The 23,761-nt window shown below is 38.9% G+C and overlaps 1 protein-coding gene across 2 annotated transcripts in view; it reads right to left on the bottom strand.

Annotated features, from left to right (window-relative positions):
- kdm4b (lysine (K)-specific demethylase 4B) overlaps window positions 1-23,761 on the bottom strand; it is a 576,222-nt gene that overhangs the window by 79,573 nt on the left and 472,888 nt on the right. For both annotated transcript variants that reach the window (XM_063032523.1, XM_063032524.1), the window contains 2 exons: window positions 18,213-18,268; window positions 8,510-8,618 (listed from right to left, as the gene is read on the bottom strand). In XM_063032523.1, the coding sequence (XP_062888593.1) occupies window positions 8,510-8,618; window positions 18,213-18,268 (165 nt within the window). The remainder of the gene's footprint in view (window positions 1-8,509; window positions 8,619-18,212; window positions 18,269-23,761) is intronic.

Raw genomic sequence — 23,761 nt, 5'->3', positions numbered from 1 at the left:
GTTCAATAGATTTGCTCAGTGTGACTGCAGAAAAAGAATTTCGGTGTTGTATGTAGTGACATGCATGTACTCTGAAAATGAATTTTACTATGAACTTTGATAGAAAAATATCAAGCAAAGTATTTTTTAAAGTGATGTGTTTTTTTGTAAAAGAGTTCCTGAAAGCCCTTGTTAACTTCATGATTTGCGCACATACAGGGATGGCATATGATATGAAAGACAGATAGTATGCTAATGGCTACTGCAAGAAGAATAATGATGATTCAGGGTTGTGTAGTGTCTCAGCAAGAACCACACGGCCCTGCTGAGACAGCACCTGGAATATTATGTACAGGTCTATTCTCTCAACTTGTGGAAGGATATCCTTGTGATAGCTTAGATAGATGCAATGTGCAGCGTGCATATAATAAAAGCAGGGACCTCAACATTTCAAGTAAATATAAAACAACACACACGAAGACACCAAAATGTTGTAAAACTTACTAATGAAAGTTTTAGAAAGTCAAGTTGCAATGCAGACATTATTACGCAGATCCAAAGGGAAAGAGATAGGTTACAAGGACAGACAAAAATCTGGAAAGATTGAAAGTAATGTCAGAAAATGTGAAATGCCCATTTTTACAAGAGAAAAATAAAAGGCACATTCGGTAAGAGTTTACAGAACTCAGGTGCAGAGGGATTTAATTCCTAGGGCACGATTCGCAGAAGGCTAGCAGGCAGGCACAGCATGTAATTAGGAAAGATAACAGAATATCACTGTTTATTGGGAGAGGAACTGATTAGAATAGAAAGGTTGTTATGCTTCAGCTATATCAGTGAGACCACATGCAGAGTACTGCATTGAGTACTGGACTCTTTATTTAAGGAAGAATATTAATGCATTGGAACCAGCTCAGAGGATTTTACTACAGTGTTACCCAGAATATTTGGTTTTGCAAAGTGAAGCATGACTTAATAGAAACAGAAGATCTTACAGGGTCTTGACAAATAGATGTGGGTAGAGAGTTCCCTCTTATGAATCTGAAAAAGGGTTTAAAAACAAAAGGATTTTAAAAAATGTTTAAAAATAAAGTGTCATCAATTTAAGACAAGGATCAGAAAACAATTCTTTGTTCAGGTGATTTGAATCTTTGGAATGCTCTTTCTCAAAGGGCATTGGAAACAATCTTGAATGCGTAGTTGATTGAATATTGACAAGCAAGGGAGTGAATTAACTAATATCAGGGCAGATGGGAATGTAGAGCTAAGATTCCAATCTGATTAGCAATGATTTTAGTGAATGGCCAAAGCTCAAAGGACCAAGTTGCACATGGCTATTCCTGCTCCTAATTTGTTTGCTCAGATGCTTATGTTCTCTGAAGGAGTCTACGCCAGCTCTCACAGACTCTTCACCTCATATTTCCTCGAAATGCACTCTTGCTCAGGCCTATGAACTGCCCTAGGATTCTTCTATTACCTTTCTAAACAGCTTGTCACTAGGATGTACAAGGAAACTGCAGCACAAGGAAGTGGTCACAGCCACAATATGCAAACTTCATTCAGTAGGAGAGCAAACAACAGGAATTCTGCAGATGCTGGAAATTTAAGCAACACACATCAAAGTTGCTGGTGAACGCAGCAGGCCAGGCAGCATCTCTAGGAAGAGGTGCAGTCGACGTTTCAGGCCGAGACCCTTCGTCAGGACTAACTGACGGTAGAGAACAGGATCAAGCCTGGTGCTGTGAGTCAGCAGCACTAGTTGCTGTGTCACTATGCTATGCCAACTCACATTTGGCTGGTAGGTAAAATTGCAGTTCTGTTCATAAATGTCTAAATTGCAACAAGGCTAAACTCATTAGAGGCATTATTTCTAGGTTGCATTATGTAATATTTTGAATGTATTTTATGTTTTGCAGTTTCCAAAACTCTAGCTCATGTGATCACAACTTCCATTTCCACAATCTTCTAGAGGTAGAGTGCTATTGAATATATTTATAATAGACACCACAATTGATGAAACTGATAGTTTGGCAAATTAGAATACTCAGACACAATTAAGTACCAGCAAAATTAATTCCAAGGCAACAGATGGCATAATAATACAGTAGATGCCCAAAGAGTGCAAATTGTACAAAGCAAAATAGTACTAATTGACAAGAGATAAGTTTGTGAAGGATTCACAGATGTATTTTGACAGACCACTTATTAGGTGAACTAGCTAGCAATTATAGCACTGCCAAATAATGAAATCTGATGATTTCCATTCTGGTTTAGTCAAATTTGTTAATCAAATATGCACTCCAAAATAAAACTATTCTAAAATAAAACTATAATAAAAAAATAAAAAGCTTCTGAACATTCAGGCAATTTCAATTAATGTGTTCCTGCATTTCTTAAGTAATATCAGGTCCCTCTCTTATCCCCAACCGTATTTAGATATTCATGGTTTAAGCCTCAGAAGCGATTTCCTCCTTGGATGAGCAGGAGAAGAAAGGAAAGGATTTTCAATTCTTTCATGTGCTTTTACTCTGAAGTGCTTTATAGCTAAAATACTTTTGAAATGTCCTATCTATTTTAATACACACCTCTGAAAAATATATGTGTAAAGGAACCCTAGGTAACAACTCTGCATCTGATTTTAATTTGAATGAAGGATGAAACAAAGGAGTTGGTTCTCACAGGACCCACTAGCACCTGGCATTCTTCCCTCACTGGGGATCACACTTAGCTTTTGCTACTGTGCAGCTCCATTACACTCCTGTAATGGGTGAAGTAGTCTGCGAGTGGTGACCGAACGTAGGCTGTAGGGACTAGGGCTCCACCCAGAATCTGCCCTGAAGGTTTTCCCAGAAAGTCTTTCCCATTGTCCTGAAATACCTAAGGCTCCAAGATGTTAAAATAGTTCAAAATATTTTAGTAAATTGATTAAATCTAAGAGTTGTAAATAATTCATTCAAAGCACCAAAGTCAATTACATAATTTTTAAAGTTAAAATTAATAAAAAAAAAACAAAAGTAAATGAAAGTAAACCACTTAACTCCTTACTTGGAGGGGCAGATATGATGAATTTCTGGCCTCTTAGTGAATCCAGTGCTAGAGGATAATTTCACATTTCGACCATGTAGTCAAAACCTGCTAACACATGATCTGTTTCTAGGTGCCTATTTTCTAAGCACCTGCTGGATAGCTATCTGCATAATGCAACCCATAGTTCATCCCTGCGCCTGATATTAAGAGCACCAGAGCTAAGCCACCTATTATGCAAGGTACTGCCTTTTACTGAGCTGCTCAGCATGGTACAATGCCAAAGTGTTGTGATCACTGAGCAACACGGCATTTCACATTGCTTTACAAATAAAGCTGACATTATAAATCATTTGCCCCAGCATATCCTTGGGTTGTGTTGGTTGTTAACACAAACAAATTTCATTCTCTGTTTTGATGTACGTTATAAATAAATGAATCTGAATCATTGTCTATAAAACTGAGTAAAACACTCTTTTAAAAATAATCTTAACAATCTTAACTCCTTATTGTACACAATTAGATAATAGTTCAAACCAGCAATGACACACATTATAGTGATTTCTTACAATGGATGGCATCCCAAGTCAGTACAGCATTTCTACATGATCATTTAAATAAACAATTCAAAAGTAGATGATTCAGTGCATATTTAGATTCTTTAAGAGATGTGGTTAGGGTTCTACCATCACCAACACTGAAGGCAGAGAGTTCATACCCACGACACTCCACTCACCACATCATTATGCATGACATACAAAACAAACCCATGTTACACAATTGTTAATCCAACTGGTCTGACAAGTGAGCAGCAGCATGGCAGCAGGACTCAAGTCTTGGCATCCAGCAGGACAGAGAGTAACGAGACTCCCTCTTCAGTTGAATCAATTATAGTCCTAGGACAAGGTTTACAGATGCGCTACCCCAGAAGTTCCATGGTCATGTCTCAATTCTGCTCTGCATTGCCTGCTTTTGTGATTGACTTTAGGGATAGGGAAGTCATCAAATCAATCACTGATTTAGATACTGTTGGATAAATGAGTTGATGGGAGCACAAAAAGGAGTAAGATGGAATTCTCTTACCTTTGTTCAGCTATTTTTTTTGTGAAGGACAGGTCAGATGAAGGGATAGGAAGAATACCATCCCCAGTCCTTAATCAATTTTTGATCTACTGCACTAATTTATACTCTCTAGCCTATCTACTTCAACAATAATTTTTGTACAGAATTTCAAATTGTTCCTAAGGACTATGTTGGAATCACAGAAATAGCTACTAAGCACAATCAGCATGTCATCCAATAGATGTGAAAGTTGCAAAAAGAAATGGGCCTCCTTGGAAGTCATGTTCATACCAGGTCTCTGATATCTTTGCAACTCAATGTGTATATGCACATTCATTCCCATTTGCTACTAAAACTAATTTAGTGTAAATGAGAGTCCATGCCAGCTGAACACCTCACTGCCCTAACCAGTCTGCAGCACCGAAGTGCATTTTATGAACAAGCATGCATTATAAGCCACTGTACCATAGTGGTCAGTGTGATGCTATAACAGCTCAGGACATCGTTCAGAGTTCAGAGTTCATTTCTGGCACTCTCTGTAAGAAAGTTTGTGTGTCCTTCCCATGAAGTGCATGGGTTTACTCCAGGTGCCCTGGTTTCCTCCCAAAGACCACTTCCTTACAAAGACGTACCGGTTAGTATGTTAATTGGTCATTGTATATTGTCCCATGATCAGGCTAGGGTTAACTTGATGGGTTGCTAGGAGGTGTGGCACAGTGATAAACAGCTAATGGTGGGGAAAACTATCGTTCCAAAGTGATTAGTGGAAAACCTAGGAGGTAAAGTGTAAGAACATGTTTAAAATACAAATTGTAAAAACAAATACAGTGTGGGTCAAAGGACACAGAAAACAAAGCTTAAGGACCTCAAGAAGATACTTATGCTACAGCTTTGGTTTTGTATGAATACATTTGAAATAAATTAGAGCTAAAAGGTTTTTTTTAAAAAAGACACATTGGACACTTCAAGCAAGACAAATGTCAGAGATGAACCCTGGATAAACATAATGTCAAACGTGATGGACAATGAGTGTTAAAACCAAAAGTTATCAGGGTGGGCTCCACTTTTTAGTTCAGCTCAGTTAATAGCACACTATCATTATTCAAAGTGTAAATTTAACGCAAAATTGAATTGACATGCACCAAAATTGACGTACTGCATGTTGGAGACACTTTCTTAGATGGAGTAAACAGATACCTGGGCTGCCTATTCTAATATAACATTCCATGAAACAAGTTAAAGAATGCTTCAATCCAAGGGTGGTGAACCATTCTGACAGCGTGTACCCAAATTGGTGATAATCTTATAAAAAATTCTATTTCGGGCCAAGGTAACTTTGAGCAGTGATTATTGAATATTAGTGAATTAGTAACAATTATTATGGGCATTTTTGAAGGAAAACAGAGGAGTCCTGCTGCTTGCTTACTTGTATTCATTGTTTTACTATTAATAAAAGTATAACAGAACCAGATTGATGTAAATGAAGCATTTTAGAAAACCTGTTCAAAAATTAATATCAATCTTCAAAAAAAAATTGAAAAATAACATCATTTCTAAATACTGCTGTCAGTGTAACTGTTAACTATCCAAATACTCATGTGCACACCAGGTCTGTGAGAATTTCAAAGTATATCATCCAACATCACACGTTCTCGTAACCATCCACTGGTGCTAAGCCAGCGTGAGATATTTCCTGTAAAAACATCTCGCTTCTCTCGGGTTGTAAAATATCAATTGTTGCTCCATATGGCAGCAAAGATATTTATTGTGTATCTTTTTATTATGGGTGGGGTTTAAAGAATCAAGGGGTGGCACTGCATACCACATGCCAATAATATTTGTGCACATCCCGTAGGTTTTCCACCATCAAATATTTTCATGATGGTTCACAAGATGGGATGAAAAATTTGGACTAAACTTTAGAGCTGTGGCAAACCACAGTTGCAGATGTGGGATATTAGGGAGCAAAGTTAATGGAGTGGGATTAGGTAGAGCAAGACGCTAGCGGAAAAGGTCTGATGAGGTGAACCAGAACTACACCTTGATGATGGATTGTGTGGGAGACTTACAAACATACAGAGATAAAGCTTCATGATGAAATTAAGACTGAGAATGGGAAGTTGTTTGTTCTGGAAATGAAGGAAATCAGTAAGGAGAAATATGCTGTAAGAACTGGCTGGGTACAGCTGAGGATGGGAAGCTGGTCAGGACAGAATTGGAAGGGTCATGTTTTGCCATCAGTTTCATTTCAGTATGTGAGAGTTTACTGTGAACAATGTGGCTGCTGTATATGGCTATAAAACAATCAACTACTGTGCCTCACAACAATCCGTAGTATGTGAGTGTTTCAGAAAGACGTGACATTGTTGTATTATGTATATATTTTCCTTAAATTCCATTCAATGATTTTAATACCGAATTTTTAAGCCTGGGGGGAAAAAGTCCCCAAATGAAAATGGACAATATACTATCTTATTGTTGTTTGTTGTTCCTTTTCACGCCTTGTGGTGCATTGGGCAGCACTTTATGCTGTTTCTTTAGCATTTGTTTGTTTTTTTTACCAAATCTAGTTGCTAGCTCGGCACTCAACCCAACACAGATGGAAAGCTTGCAAGGGGCCAGCCGGATTCAACCCCAGACCTATTCGCCTTGAAGTCCAGATCTGATTTCACAACACCACTGGCCATACTATATTACAAGATGATAATTTAAAATAAAGATATTCAAATACCAACCGTATCAATACAACTACCAGTTATTTACAAAGGGACAACAATTCACATTACTGCTACTTTCACAGAAATCCATTAATTTGTCATGTTTTGCCAAAATTGGGAACAAAACGTTATTGAGCATTACAAAGGCATTCCCTCAAAATGACACGAGAGTTCCAATAATTAACCTTAGAGAAAGTGCTGTTTCACAGACTGAATATGGAAAAGCAACAACTAGTTGTTTCCACGCATTGATTTAATGAAGTACCAAGCTTGATTGCCACAGTACATAAACATGAATCAGACACATTATTGCTCTGCATATTTTGCACAGTGAACTGGAAGCAAATTCCTATGGAAGGTGAAGGGGTCCTATCTGCAGCTGCCAGGACAAACATGGCCAAATCGATTTGAAATGATTCTTACCCAAGAAAGCTATTTTGAAAACTTCACCAGTAGTAACAAGCTTAGCCTCATGAGCACATAACAATGATGCTAATTTGTAAATATAATTACAATATTTGATTGATTTTCTAGAATTCAAAGTAGTCATATTTTATCAAGTTGATTAAGACTATGAGAAAACTCCAATCATCCAGCATTCAACTGTTCTAAAATGTTGATGGTTTTGCACCTGGCTCACCTGTTTTGGTTGGTTGTGTTGCCTTTAAACACACTGTGACCCCACTTCCCTGAACTCCCTTTAAACTCTCTGGGGCTCCATTTTCAAACTCATTTTAAAGTGTCTGGTTTCTTTGGGAAAATTATTATACCACTACGTTACATCTAAAAAGGAGTTAATTAGAAGTGTGTTGTAACATCCAAAAGTTATTCCATATTCCAAAAACTCCCATAAAAGAAGTAACATCCAAAAATCCAGAAAATCTTTTAGCCTGGCACAAAGATCCCTTACGTTCTGAATTACTGGTCTGGAAGTACATAAGCTATAAACACTAAGCAGTCACCAATTTTTTTTTTAAATAATTCTCTCCCTCATCACTTGAAGGCCTTTTCAGTTTCCATAGGCGCTCATTACAATCTCACTAAATGATCACCGTGCATCTGTCAGCTTCGATCAATATTGGCAGCTGATCTCAGTTAATTAGGATCCTCAACCCTGAGGATACCATGCTCAGGACCAGAAAGGGCTGCTAGATACAGAATGGGATTCAGATCTACAGCTGTGCTTCTTTTGTTTATGTCTTGAAGAACACAATGAGTTTACTGTGTTCCTTCTTGTCACGGTAAGCAAGCTGCAGTCCTCAGGCTAAATATTAATACTATTCTAAAGCACGCAAAGAAAGCAGCTTCTCATCAAACTCCAAAAGTAATACTTTGTAAAAAGAAAACTTTAACCACTAGCAAATCATAATTGAGCCACATTTCACTCTTGTGACATCACCTACTAACATAGGCCACTGGATGATTAGAAGCCACAATGCTGTTGATCATTGTTCTTTGCTTAAGGGTCATTTATATCTCCTCCATAATTTCCACTCTCAGTGGATAAAGCACAGTCACGTCTCACATCAGGGACACTAAATTACATTGTTTTGAAGTAAGTGGAAGAAAATAAGTTGTAAATATCCTTCTTGATAGGAGATTTTTATTCATATAACAAAAAACATGAAATAAAACACAAAATTCAACAGTTTGACCATGAAGTGAATTAGATACAAGGCATGTATTTTCAAGATTATAGAATTGATAAAGATCCATAAAACACTTACCAATTTCCGTCTCTGCTCTGGAATCCCAGTTACATCAACTGGATTTCGCTCCAACACGTTCAAAAATTTCACCTCAGGAACAGCTATTGCACAGATCACATGGACCCACCTAGTGAGACAAAAGCAATTACCAAATGTTGCTCACAGAAACCTTGGATTTAAAAACAAATCATTTGGATTTCGCTGTTTATAGTGTAATTATAATGTATCTGCAATCATTACACTAGGTTTCCACTTTAATCAATGCAGATACTGGAATCCCAAAGAAACTACAGTAGTTCAAACAAGAGGAATTCTACAGATGCTGGAAATTCAAGCAACACACTCCTGACGAAGGGTCTCGGCCTGAAACGTCGACTGTACCTCTTCCTAGAGATGCTGCCTGGCCGGCTGCGTTCACCAGCCACTTACAGTGTGTTACAGTAGTTCAATTCTAATTGTAGAATGTGATTTAGCAGTCTTCTCCAACTGAAATCAGTGAAATTACTGATATAGATGATTACTGATATAGTCATTAAGAATAAATCCTTCTGACAAATAACATAAACATGTAGTATCAGGCAACTCAAATTAATTTGTTACACCAAACTAAGTCATAATTACTGCTTAGCAAATAGGCGACCATAAAACAAATTCAATTTTAGCATAGTGGATAATGACATTTTAAATAAAGTATATGCTGTTTCTCCTTCCATCTTAATCATATGATCCTGCTCCAATATTTATTAATGTTCTGTAAACATTTGACATGTTTATTAAGCATTATACTTTTCATTTCCTGACTCAATGCGAGAAACCTTTAGTGAGGTGACATCAGTTATCAGCTGGAAGTCAAAGTTCAAAGTAAATTTATTATCAAAGTACATATACGTCACCATATACAACCCTGAGAATCATTTTCTTGCTGGCATTCACAGTAAATGCAAAGAAACACAACAGAATCAATAAAAAACTGTACATGAAAACAAACAACCAATGTGCAAGACAATAAATTGTGCAAATGCAAAAAGAAGGAAAACAGAATAATAATAAATAAGTAAGTAATAAATATTGAGAACATGAGTTGTTTGAAAATGAGCCCATAAGTTGTGGAATCAGTTCTCTGCTGGGGTGAATGAAGTTATCCACTCTGGTTCAGGAGCATGATGTTTAAGGGATAATAAACTTTTCTTAAACTGATGGTGTGGCATGTAAGGCTCCTGTATCTCCTTACTGATGGAAGCAGAGAGAAGAGAGCATGGCTTGGACGGTGAAATCCTTGATGATGGATGCTGCCTTCCTGCAACAGTGCTCCTTGTAGATGTGCTCAATGCCGGGAAAGGCTTTGTCTGTGATGGACTGGGCTGTATCCACTGCTTTCTGCAGGCTTTTCCATTTGAAAGCATTGGTGTTATACTCAGCCATGATATAACCAGCCAATACACTCTCCACCATGAATCTGTAGAAGGTTGTCAAAGTTTTAGATGATGTGCCGAATCTTTGCAAGCTTCTAAGAAAGTAGAGGTGTTGCCGTGCCTTCTTTGTAAAGGTGTTTACACGCTGGACCCACGACAGATCCTCTGAAATGATAACTCTGAGGAATTTAAAGTTACTGACCCTCTCCACCTCTGATTCCCTGATGAGGACTGACTCATGGCCCTCTGGATTCTTCCTCCTCTAGTCAATAATCCTAGTTTTGGTTTTGCTGATGTTGAGCAAGAGGTTGTTGCCATGGCTCCATTCAGCCAGATTTTCAATCTCCCTCCTGTATGCTGATTCATCATCACTTTTGATTCGGCCAGCAAATTTAAATATGGCTTTGTAGCTGTACTTAACCTCACAGTTACATATAAAGCGCCTATAAAAAGTATTCACACCCTTGGAAGTTTTTATGGTTTATTGTTTTACAACATTCAACAACAGTGGATTTAATTTGGCTTTTTTTGACACTGAGTAACAGAAAAAGACTCCTTAGTGTCAACGTAAAAACAGATCTCTACAAAGTGATCTAAGTTAATTACAAATATAAAACACAAAATATTTGATTGCATATATATTCACCCTCTTTAATATTACACACCAAATCATCACTGGTGCAGCCAATCAGTTTAAGAAGTCACATAACTAGTTAAATGGATATCACCTGTGTGCAGTCAAGGTGTTTCAATCGATTTCAGTAAAACTACACCTGGTCCAACTGCTGGTGAGTCAGTATCCTGGTAAAAACTACACCATGAAGACGAAAGAACACTCCAAGGAACTCCGTGAAAAGATTATTGAAAAGCACAAGTCAGGTGATGGATACAAGAAAATTTCCAAGTCACTGAATATCTCTTGGAGTACAGTTAAGTCAATCATCAAGAAATGGATAGAATATGGCACAGCTGTAAACCTGCTTACAGCAAGCCATCCTCAAAAACTGAGTGATAGTGAGGGAGGCCGCCACGTGACCTATGACAACTCTGGAGGAGCTACAAGCTTCGGTGGCTAAGACGGGAGAGACTGCACATACAACAACTGTCGACCAGGTGCTTCACCACTCGCAGCTTTATAGGAGAATGGCAAAGAGAAAGCCACTGTTGAAAAAAGAACTCACATTAAATCTCGGCTAGAGTTTGCCAGAAGACATGTGGGAGACTCTGAAGTGAGCTGGAAGAAAGTTCTATGGTCTGATGAAATCAAAATTGAGTTTTTGGACCATCAGCCTAAATGTTATGTTTGGTGTAAGCCAAACAGCATACATCAAAAACACCCCATCCCTATCGTGAAGCATGGTGGTGCACCATGCTGTGGGGATGCTTCACTGCAGCAGTCGCTGGAAGGCTTATGAAGGTAAAGGGTAAAATGAATGCAGCAAACTACAGGGAAATCCTGGAGGAAAATCTGACACCATCTGTAAGAGAACTGTCACTTGGGAGAAGATTTGTTTCCCAGCAAGACAATGACTCAAGCATAAAGCCAAAGCTACAAAGGAATAGCTGAAAAACAACAAAGTTAATATCCTGGAGTAACCAAGTCAGAGTCTAGACCTCAATCCAATTGAGAATTTGTGGCTGCACTTGAAGAGGGCTGTTCACTCACAATCCCCATGCAGTCTGATAGTGCTTGAGCAGTTTTGTTAAGGGAAAAATTGTAGTGTCCAAATGTGCAAAGCTGATAGACACATATCCACACAGACTCAAGAATGAAATTGCTTCCAAAGGTGCAGCTACTAAATACTGACTTGAAAAGGGTGAGTAATTATGCAATCAATTATTTTGCATTTCATAATTGTAATAAATTTAGACTAACTGTAGAAATCTGTTTTCACTTTGAAATGAAAGAGTCTAGTGTCAAAAAAGCCAAATAAAATCCACTATGATTCAATGTTGTAAAACAATACAACATGAAAACTTTCAAGGGGATGAATACTTTTTATTGGCACTGTAAATTGAGTGGAACAGGGGCTAAGCACACAGCCTGTTGGTGCCCCTGCCCTGATGGTGATTGTGGAGGAGATGCTGTGAATCTGATCTGATTGGGGTCTATAAGTGAAGAAATCAAGGATCCAATTGCACAAGTATTGAGGCCTAGGTGTTGGACATTATTGATTAGGTTTGAAGGTTTGATAGTTTTGAATGCAGAGCTTTAGTCAATGTGCAGTAAGCTGATACATGCATCGTCACTGTCCAGATGTTCCAGGGTTGAGGGAAGAGCCAAAGAAATGGGATCTGCTGTTTGGAATAGATCCAAGTCACTGCTCAGGCAGGAGTTAATATGTTTCATCACCAACCTCTCAAATTGTTCATCACAGTGGATGTAAGTGCTACTGAACGATAATCACTGAGGTAGGTTACCACGTTTTTCTTGGGTAATGGCATAATTGAAGCCTGCTGAAGCAGCTGGGTACCTCAGACTGCAGAAGCAAGAGATTAAAGATATCAGAAAACACTCCAGCCAGTTGATTAGCACAGGTCTTCAGTACTCAGTCAGGTACCCCATGCAGACTAGATGCTTTCCAAGGGTTCACCCTCCTGAAGGAGGTTCTCACGTCAGCCTTGGGAACTGAAATCAAGGGGTCGTAGAGGGCTGTATGAGTGCATAAAGGTGTTTCCATGTTCTGTCAGACAAAGTGAGTGCAAAAGGCATTGAGCTCATCTGAGAGCAGAATCTTGCTGTCACATGTCACTTAGTTTTACTTTGTAGGAGGTGATAGCATTCAAGCCTTGCCACAGCTGTCGAGCATCCTTCTATGATTGAAGTTATGCCCGGAATAGCCACATTGGATGTGAGATGGCTTTCCAGTGGTTGCACCTGGAACTCTTGTACTCTCCTTGGTCACTAGACCAAAACGCCACCGATCTAGCCCTCAGCTGATGCTTGCAGCAAGTGATGGCAGATATAGCTAGTCCATGCCATGAAATCTTTTAGAAGAGTTAACCCTCAAGTCCACAGCTACAATATCACTTCATTGGTGACTCAGACCACTGTCTTGGAATATTCAATCTGTTCTTGGATCACTTTTCCCAAGTTATCTACTATTTAATACAATCTCTTCTGTTGACAGATCATCTCTCATCTATGGATCTAACAGTAATTTTATGTAAATAAACCAGCAATAAATACACTAGATGGCCATTTTATTAGGTACACCTGCTTGTTAATGCAAATATCTAATCAGTCAATCATGTGGCAGCAACTGAATGCATAAACGCATGCAGACATGGTCAAAAGGTTCAGTTGTTGTTCAGACCAAACTTCAGAATATGGAAGAAATGTGATCGAAGTGACTTTGATAATGGAATAATTGTTGGTACCAGACGAGTGATTAGAGTATCACAGAAAATGCAGAAACGCACAGTTACACAAAATGGTGGAAAAAAAACAAAAACACATCCAGTGAGCAGCAGCTCTGAGGTTGAAAATGTCTTGTAAATGAAGAAAGTCAGAGGAGAATAGCCAGACTGGCTCAGGCTGACAGGAAGGCAACAGAAATTCAGATAACCACGTTTTATACCAGTGGTGTGCAGAAGAGCATCTCTGAATGCACAACACACTGAACATTGAAGTGGATGGGCTACAGCAGCAGAAGATCACACTGGGTTCCACTCCTGTATCTAACAAAGTGGCCACTGAGTATAAATATCAATGTCAAATTTTCACTTAATTGATTGATGAATTTGTAAATCAGTAAAGTCATATTTAGTTATGGAGATCTGTTATCTTGGTTATCATGATCCCCAAGGACTTAAGGAAATAACAATCTGCTATAAGAACTCAATGAGCCAAGCAGCATCAGTGGGAGAAAAGGAACTGTCGATATTTTTGGCTGGAATCTTGTATCGGGACTGATGCTGCTTGACTTGATGAGTTTCAGCTCAGTTTTCGTTTATTGTCATTTAGAAATGCATGCATTAAAAAAATGATACAACGTTCCTCCAGAATGATATCACAAGAAAACACAGGACAAACCAAGACTAAAACTGACAAAACCACATAATTATAACATATAGTTACAACTGTGCAAAGCAATACCATAATTTGATAAAGATCAGACCATGGGCACGGTAAAAAAAAGTCTCAAAGTCCCGATAGACTCATCATCCCACGCAGGCGGCAGAAGGGAGGAACTCTCCCTGTCATGGACCTCCAAGCGCTGCAAACTTGTCGATGCAGCACCATTGGAAGTACTGGACCGCAGCAGACTCTGAGTCCGTCCAAAAACTTCAAGCCTCCGACCAGCCCCTCTGACACAGCCTCTCCGAGCACCATCCTCTGCTGAGCGCTTCGACCCCTGCCCCGGCCACTGAGCAACAAGCAAAGCTGAGGACTCGGGGCCTTCCCCTCCAGAGATTCTGGACCACACAGTAGCAACAGCAACGAAGCAGGCATTGCAGAAGTTTCACCAGATGTTCCTCCGTGCTCTCACATCCGTCTCCATCAAATCAGGATTGCGCACGGCACCCTACTTGACAAACAACAAACATCACCACCGGAGTGGCCATTGCGAGCTGCATCGCGCCGCCATCTTCCGCCTTCCGCGACGCCATCTTCCAGCAGATTGTTTTCTCACCAGATTCAAAGATTCAGAGCACATTTATTATCAAAATATGTATGCAGTATACAACCCTGAGATCTGTCTTTCCACAGACTGCCATAAAACAAAGAAAACCATAGAACCAGTTCTAGCAGCTACAGACTCTTGTGCTTTGGCTCAAAGGAATATTTTTTGTTCTAGATTCTTACCAATTTTTTTTAAATGGAGCTACAGATTCAAGATAAGGAAGGTTTGGGAAGTGGAGGAGAAATTGCTGGTTGAGGATGCTGAATAATATTGTCCTCACAGGATTGGCGATTACAGTAACTCACCTTCAGTAATGGTGCAAGAATGAAAACTAAGATAAAATGATTAAATTATAAGGGAAAACTAAATTGTAATATACAAGGCTTTCATCCTCTTGAATACAAATCAATAAGCAGTGATGTAAGTGAGAGATTTAAGATGACACAATGATTTGGTAGATAGTAAATTAAGGCTTGCACACTCAGGGGTCTAGACAAGGAAGACTTCTTCATATAAAGAGCAGTGAAAAACTATAACTCTCACACACCCATGACAAAGAATCGTTTGTCAGAATGGACAAATGAAAATTTCAGGAAGGAATACAGGTGATTTTGTTAGCCTGATTTATTGATGAAGGTTTCAAACTGAAATGATAACTCTGTTTCTCTATAAATCAGAGACAATATTGTTTTACGCACATAAATAATAAGAAAATAAACAATTAATTTAATCCCACCTAGCTGTTGGTTCCTAACCCTGTAAGTTAGGGGTATTCATGTAGTACTATATCAATGATATTTTGAAGATTTCTGCCCTTATCCTCCTTTTCAGGCAACGAGTTTCATATTCCCCATCAGCCTTTGCCTGACAGTAATTTTCCTCATCTCTCCCCTTCCACCCATTACTTTAAGTCATTGCTCCAGATTTATGACTCCTCTGTTGAAGGAAGTTGATCCTTCCTATTTAGACAACCTTGTACCTTCAATTTCATACATCCCAATTAAATCCCTGTCAAGTCTTGAGTCCTGATGGAGAACTTCAATTAAACTTGTCAACAGTTCCTCCCCATGTCTCCCACCACCACAGATGCTGCTCAACCCAGATTGTTTGGTGCTCCAGATTCCAGCTTCTGAAGTCTTGTGTCTCCTTGACTTGGCTTCTCTGTTCCAAAACAAAATAACCCTAGTTTACTGACTCCTTCCTCATTGGTAAACTGTTTAGCCCAAGAAATATCTTTATAAATCTTCTCTGCACCGTCTTCAGAAGAAACACATCATTCCTGACTAGTGTTGCGCACAGTTTGAGCACAACCTCACACCTCCTGTAGTCTAAGCCTCAATTACTATAGAAAAGTATCACATAAGTCTTCTTAACCAGCTTCTTTATCAGTTTTACTATTTTTATGGATAGGTGTACATAAACTCCAAGGCCCCATTCTTCCTGATCACTATTCAATATTCTCTCATTTCTTATACACTCCATTCCGTCACTTTACACTTCCCAAAATTAAATTCTATTTGCCATTTTTCTGCCCAGGTGAAGAAATCATCTACACCTTCCTGCAGTCTAAAGTTTTCTTCTCTACTCTCAAACACATGGCCAATTTCTGTATCATCTGGAAGATACCCCATCATACTGCCCACATTTAAGTAAACATGAATATTACATAAAGCAAGAAAAATGACCAGCCTAACAACAGGAATTCTGCAGCCTGCTTGGTGGGAGCCTGTCAGTCATGTTGAAATTTATTGAAGCACGGTCCTCACTGATATCCCTTGTTACTTCCTCAGAAAATGCAATCTTATTCAGACCAAACCCTCCCTTAAAAAAAACATGAAGGCAGCCTGCAAATTCTATCACAAAATGTATTGCTTCCATGCACTATATTTCTTAGGAAATAAACCATGGAGCAAAATTAGCCCAAAAGTTCAATATAAATTTATTATTAAAATACATATATGTCACCATATACAACCCTGCAACCCTGCAATTCATTTTCTTGCAGGCATTCACAGTGGAACAAATACAATAAAATCAATGAAAAACTGCAAGACTGAGGAGCAACCAATGTGCAAAAGACAAACAAATAATGATAAATATGGGGGAAAAAAAATAATACCGAACATCAGTTGAAGAGCCCTTGAAAGTGAATCTATAGGTTGCCTTCAGAAAGGGTAATAACTGTTGCTGAACCTGGTGGTGTAGGACCTAAGGTTGATGTACCTCCTTCCCAATGGCAGCAGTGAGAAGAGAGCATAGCCTGGATAGAGGGGTCCTTGATGACAGATGCTTCTTTCATTGTAGCAATTGGGGACTCAATCCTGACTCCATTAAGCCTGTATTTCACCTTCCAGGTCCTTCACACATGGAGGCACCCAGGTACCCGACAACATGAAAATGTATCCATCCTAAGCATAACCGTTTGCACTGATTCCAGCATTGAGAACTGGTTTCACGTGCCCTTATTCAAAACATTAATCTTCACTACAGTTCTCCTTAACCTACAGACAATGTCCTACCAGCATCACATTGCTCAAATCCATCAAGACCCTGATCCAATCCCTGCAGTTATTTTTAAACATAGCCTGAAGCCACCCCAGCAAGTATATCACCTTAATCAAGTAGTCAATCACAACCCATTTGCCCGTACCCCAACTGAACCCTTACGATCCCATTTCTCCACCACCATCCCATCACAACCAAATGCCCAACCCACCCCCATTTTGGTCCTTTTCCCTTTCATTCCCCAGAAGATCCCTGCAACTTCTTTACCTCATCGATGCAGGTTGGACAAAAAAGAATCTCTGATCATGTTAAATTTTAGAAAGGGTGCAGAGGAGATTTGCTTGGATTGAAAGAACACATCTTATGAGGAAATACTAAGCAAGTCACGGCTTTTCTCTTTGGAGAAATGGACAATGAGAGGGGACTTAATAGAGGTGTATAAGAATGAGAGATAGAGTAGAGAGCAAGCACCTTTTTCCCAAAGAAGCAATGACCAACACCAGAGGACATCCACTTAAAGTGAGTGGAGAAAAGTTTAGGGGAGACATCAGAAGTAGTTTTTTTTTAATCTATATATAAAGACAGCGTAAGTGACTGGAATACACCTCCAGGGATAGTGGCAAAGGCTGATATAATAAGAACATTTAAAAAACCTCTTGGATAAACACATGGCTGTAAGAAAAATAGAGTGTTACGAAACGTGAATAGGGAAGGGTTAGAATGATCGCGGAGTAGGTTTTATAGGTTGGCACAATATTGTGAGCCGATGGGCTGAAACTGTGTTGTACTGTTCCATGCTTTACGTTAAGCATGCAAGACATATCAAAAGAACATCATACATACTTTGAGGCATGTGCAAAGAATGCTTTCGGATGTGGAAAACTTCCTCTGGCCTACAGCACATCACCTACTTAGGGAGCTTTTTCAGGCCAGTATGGCCCACATCACAGCTGATGTAATTTACTACCGGACTGCTTAATGGTAGCAATAATATCAATAGCCCTGTTCCCAATACTTAATCTTATCTTTTTAGACAACCTGAAGGCACAGCAGACTTCTGTTTCTCACCATCTACAGACAAAAGATTGATCTATTTAGCACTGACTTAACGACATTTGGATCACCATAACTTCTGCGTAATTTTCAGATTTATTTCTTAAGTATGTTTCAATCTACCTTTTGTCAGTAGTACTTTTCAGTGCCCCACCTCGTAAGTTGCACAAACAACAAGCCTGAAATGAAGAACAGAAGGCAAAAGTTAAGAAACAGAAAGTTACGCAAAGCAGCACAAATGTGATTTCCACCTGAACAATTCATAGAGATCAATCTAAAATAATAACTTTTCTATTTTAAATTTAAATTCAAGTAAGTTTTGATTTTAGTTCTCATAGCCTCATTTTTTACAGTAGCCAAACATTGTGAAAGACGATCACAGAGGCCGCTAAAGGTGCAAACAGACATACTTCCTCATATGGTGCCAGCACAATATTAAGTTACATGCCTAGTAATCGAGAAGCTTGGACTGAAACTGAAGAATCCTTCTATTGACTAAAGTGCAATTTATATTAAGTTAATAACAAACAAAGTTAAAAGCAATATGAGCAAGAATGAACATTAAGCTGTAGGATTATCGTGAAAATCCATCTGGCTCACTCATGCCCTCCAGGAGAGAAAAACCAATGTCCCTACCTCGTCTGACCAGCAAGTGACTCCAGAATGGCTGCACTATGATAGATTCTTCACTACCTATTAAAGTTTCCTATAAAGCTATTCATAACTGCATTGTTAATAAAGGATAAAGCCACATGACATCAAACAAGCACTGAATTCAAATATCACAAAGTCATTCTCAACCCAGTTGTCCTTCCAAAGATCTCCTCATGACATGGGCAAACTGGTGTTTAAATTGAATGAAATGACCTACAAAGCAACTCGCACAATTCAGACCAATTCTTGGTAAGCCAAAGACTGATGCAGTCATACCAATGTCTGTCACCATAACATCACCATTTTGGTTAGTATGACTTTGAGAGTGTGGCTTAATGGCAAAAGTTGCTATGTCAGATAGCCTTCTCTTCACTGCATATTTCAAGCAAAATGATCAGAACAGAACACTTTATTGCGATTTACTCTTAATAATTTTTTGATGCTGGTAAAATCTAAACATCTTTCAATGCAGACTATATGAAATAAACTGGACATCTATGAGTTGAAATAATGCACTAAGGAACAATAATCCATTTTCAATACTATCCCAATCATTTTATATTCAAAAAACAATTTCACTGCAGTTATATGTAGGTTTTAAAATTAAACATCTATCGCAAAGGCTAATCCTCTATTATCAACATCCTGTCATTTGTTAAAGAGAATTAAACCACCTATTTGTGTGCATGCTGAAAAGTCTACTGAACCAAAAAGTGAAGCATGAAACAAGGAAAATTCTATGATTCGTTACTGATATCAAACTTGTTTTACTTTTGGATGTTGTTGTTCAGAGTCATAAGTGGATGAAAAATAAAATGATGTCAAGTGGAGGATAAAGATGCATTGCTGAAGGCACAGGGAGAGGAACTCTTACAAGGAGAGGATGTGTAGACTGGCTCTTTATCACTGGAACATGGATTGAGGGGACTGATGAAGGTATAAAAGATCATAAGGAGCATCGACAGAGTGAAAACACATTTTCTTTTTCCCAGGGAGGGGGTGCTAAAAACGAGAGTACAGAGGTTTAATATCAGGGGCAAGAGATCCACAAGGGACATCAGGGGCAGTTGCTTCTTGCAAAAGGCGGCACGTATCTGGAATGAGCTACGAGAAATAGGGATTGAGGCAGGCACATAAGCAACATTTAGAAGGCATCTAGATAAGGCAGCTGTGGAGGCCAGGTCCTTGGGTGTATTTAAGGCAATGTTTGATAGGTTCTCGATTAGACATGGCATCAAAGGTTATGAGGAGAAGGGCAGGGAGTGGGGCTGAGGAGGGGGAAAAAAAGGATCAGTCATGATTGAATGGCGGAGCAGACTCGAAGGGCCAAATAGCCTAATTCTGCTCCTATATCTTATGGTACATAGGACAACCCGACTCAGAATACTGAAATGTTACGTTTATCCAGTTATGTTATATGGCTCAGAATGTTGGACAATATCTAGTAACATGAGGAAGCAAATTGAAGCAGCAGAGATGTGGTTTTTGAGGAGGATGCAAGGAATATAATGGACGAAACGAATATCTAATGAGGATGTCATGAACAGAGCAAACACAAAAAGAAATAATGTACGAGATCATAAAAAGGCAATGTAACTTCATTGGACATGTGATTAGGAAAGAGGAGTTAGAATGCACAGTAATTATGGGAAAGACTGAAGGGAAGAAAGCAAGAGGAAGGCAAAGACAAATGATGATGGAGACAGCAGCCAGAGAACTGGAATTGAATACCAATGAATTGATCCACTTGACCCGAAACAAGAGTGTGTGGGCCATGGCAGTCAAAGCTCAAACAGGGCATGGCCCACACACTTCGATGATGTCGTCGTCTTATGGTCTTATAAGTACATGGATAGAAGAGGTTTAGAAGGCTAGGGGTCAAACTCAGGCAGATGGGACTGGCTCACTAGGCAACACAGTCAGCATGGATGAGTTTGGCTGAAGTACCTGTTCTATGACTCAAAGTAAATTGGTTACAGGTTTCTCCTTAATACTGAATGGTGTTAATTTTGATCACAATTCTGTAGCCATTGCACAAACAAAAGCAGACTCTTAGCGATTAACAACACAAAAAAAATAGGAAGCCAACATGGAGACATCAACTTTTAAGCAGCAGTAAATAGCAATGGGGGGTGTTTGGAGGGAAAGAATACATGATTATGCAACAATATGAATTAATACAGATTCTCTAATATAAAGTAAGGACATAAATGGAATAATTATCAAAAAATTGATGCTATTTGGTATTGTACAAGATAGAAAGCACGACTGAGAATGAAGTAGGGTAGATGACGACAAGGCTCAGTAAAGGAAGTGGGTTCTGCAAAAGTAGGAAAGAGAAAACACTTAGGCAAGCAAAATATAAGGCACTTAATTTGAGACCATAGGATCATGCTAGCTGAAAGCGTGATAGACCAAGTAGTGGACCAAGGAAGATGGGGAGACAACTAGAGTGCATAATGGGAGGAGTGAAGAAATCTAGGAGGTATGTAGGGCTGGAGAGTTTGCAGATATGGTGATACTGGGGTAGATGATGTTTGGTGGTGCAAATCTGACTTTAAAATTGAGGTACTGTTAAAGCCAGTAAATGGGCAGAGGTGAGACAGCAGCTGCAGAGGCTTGAATGCATACAAACTCAGTATTAAATGGATGGCTAGACAGAACAGTATTGATTAGCAAAAATCATAAATAACAAAGGAGTGAATTACTTAGACAGCAATCAAATTGAAGCAGGGATGGATCTGAGTACTTTTATAGAGGTAGAAAAAGATGGCTTTAGTGACGCAACAGATATGTGGACAGAATCTTAACTCAGCATCAAGCAAACACAGACTATGAACTTTCCAGCTCAGCTTTGCTTTCTCAGAATGAGAATGGTCACCAACAATCTGAAACTGGCAGCATATAAGTAATTAAACAAGAATGAGAGTTTATTTTTGAGTCTGTGTTGGATTACACTGACCACAGACATTGTGAAGGCACCACCAAAAGACTGTGACTTCAATGATTTTGATTGTCTTAAGGATTGGCAACACGTTATACAAAATCACCAAAAGAGCTCAACTGCTGTAATATACTGTAAATAATTCTGCACAACTTCAACCATTTATCCATAATCTAGACATCAGAAGTTCCCAAAGGAATCCAATTTTATATATTTTTTGATGAAGCCTTCACATGTGAAAGTGTTATTAATAACATAAAATATAAAGATCAAGGATCAACTTTATTCGCTGTATACATTTACAAATGAGGAATGCGCTGTGGTATGCTGCAATAACATGCAACTAAAACAACATTCAACAATTATAAGAATAAAGAATTATATTAAATAAACTTAGACATTAAAATACAGATATGGAAGAAAATGTGCATAAATGCATGAATACCAGCACGTATTTACAATGTAAGCAGTATTATAAAAGATACAGGGAAGTGGGAGGCTAACTAGAATGGTTAATCAGATTAACTGCCTGGGGGAAGAATTTTTTTAAATGGCGTGAAGCTTTTGTTTCAATAGCTTTATAGCACTTTCCCGAAGGGAGCTTTTGGAAGAGGTTGTTTGCTGGGGGGGGGGGTAGTACCCCCAACAGTTTTCCTGCCCACTCCTTTGTCCTCATCCATTCTATCTATTACACCCTCACTGCACTGTAAACACTTTAAACCATTTTTTATAATGCTAATGACATTATAAATACAGTAGTGTGCACATATACTGTATATAGCAGGGGTGCCTAAGACGTTTGCACAGTACTGCAGTAATTTTATGTATTGCACTGTACTGGTGCTACAACAAAAAACAAATTTCATGACATATGTGAGTGATGATAAACCTGATTCTGCTATGGGTCTCTTGTGGACTGAGTGTAGGAAGGGAGCAAGGAGAGGGTAATCGTGGTTAGGATAAGGGGATGGGAGAGGGTGGTGAAGCACTAGAAAGACATTCTGTAATGATCAATAAACCAATTACTTGGAATCAAATGACCTTGCCTGGTGCCTCGGGGCTGGCTGTGTCTGCACCCACACTCCTTCTCTGCCACCTGTCCCTATTGTGGCACACTGCGCTCGCCTTCCCAACATCCCGCCAGACGTAGAAACTCGCTCTCCGCTCCACATTGATAAAGTACTGTGCAAAAGTCTTGAGCACCCTCACTACATTATATATATATATATATATATATATATATATATATATATATAGAGAGAGAGAGAGAGAGAGAGAGAGAGAGAGAGAGAGAGAGAGAGAGAGAGAGAGAAAGACAGAGAGACAGAGAGAGAGCGAGAGAGAGAGAGAGAGAGAGACAGAGACTTTTGCACAGTACTGTACATGCTGGTATTTAACTATTCATACATTTTTTCCATATCTTTACCTCAACCTCTAAGTTTTTTATATAATTCTTTATTCTTATAATTGTCGAATGTTGTTGGTTTTTGTTGCATGCTGTGCCACCACACCAAAGCAATTTCAGACTATGTAAATGTATACAGTGAATAAAGTTGACAAAAACCTTGCAGTGAAGATGGACTGCAGTTAATAACCTTTTCAGCTGACCTGACAGATCACTGAAGTTTTTGTATATTGTGAGACGGTGCTGCAGTAAAACAGTCAGTAAAGGTTGATGTGAGGACACACTCTATGATGGCAGGGTAGAAATACACCAGTATGTTCCGGGAAGAATGAATTTTACTAACTGCCGTTAGGTTAAGTAGTTCATCCTCCACCAAGCCTTTCTATTAATGAATGAAATATGATTCTCCCACGTGAGGTCTTGTGAAATAATGATGCCCAGAAATTTGAATGTTGAAACAGTGTTAACTTTAGAGTTGTGATGAGTGGGTGGAGAGGAGATACATTTCTCCTGAAGTCGATATGCATTTCACAAACAAGAGAAAATCTGCAGCTGCTGGAAATCCAAGCGACACACACAAAATGATGGAGGAACTCTGCAGGCCAGGCAGCATCTATGAAAAAAAGCACAGTCGACGTTTCAGGCTGAAACATTGACTGTGCTTTTTTT

Source organism: Mobula hypostoma, chromosome 24 (assembly GCF_963921235.1).
Source record: "Mobula hypostoma chromosome 24, sMobHyp1.1, whole genome shotgun sequence".
Classification (NCBI taxonomy): Eukaryota; Metazoa; Chordata; class Chondrichthyes; order Myliobatiformes; family Myliobatidae; genus Mobula; species Mobula hypostoma.
The sequence above is the reverse complement of the archived record's forward strand: the minus strand, read 5'-3'. Positions and strand labels throughout refer to the sequence as shown.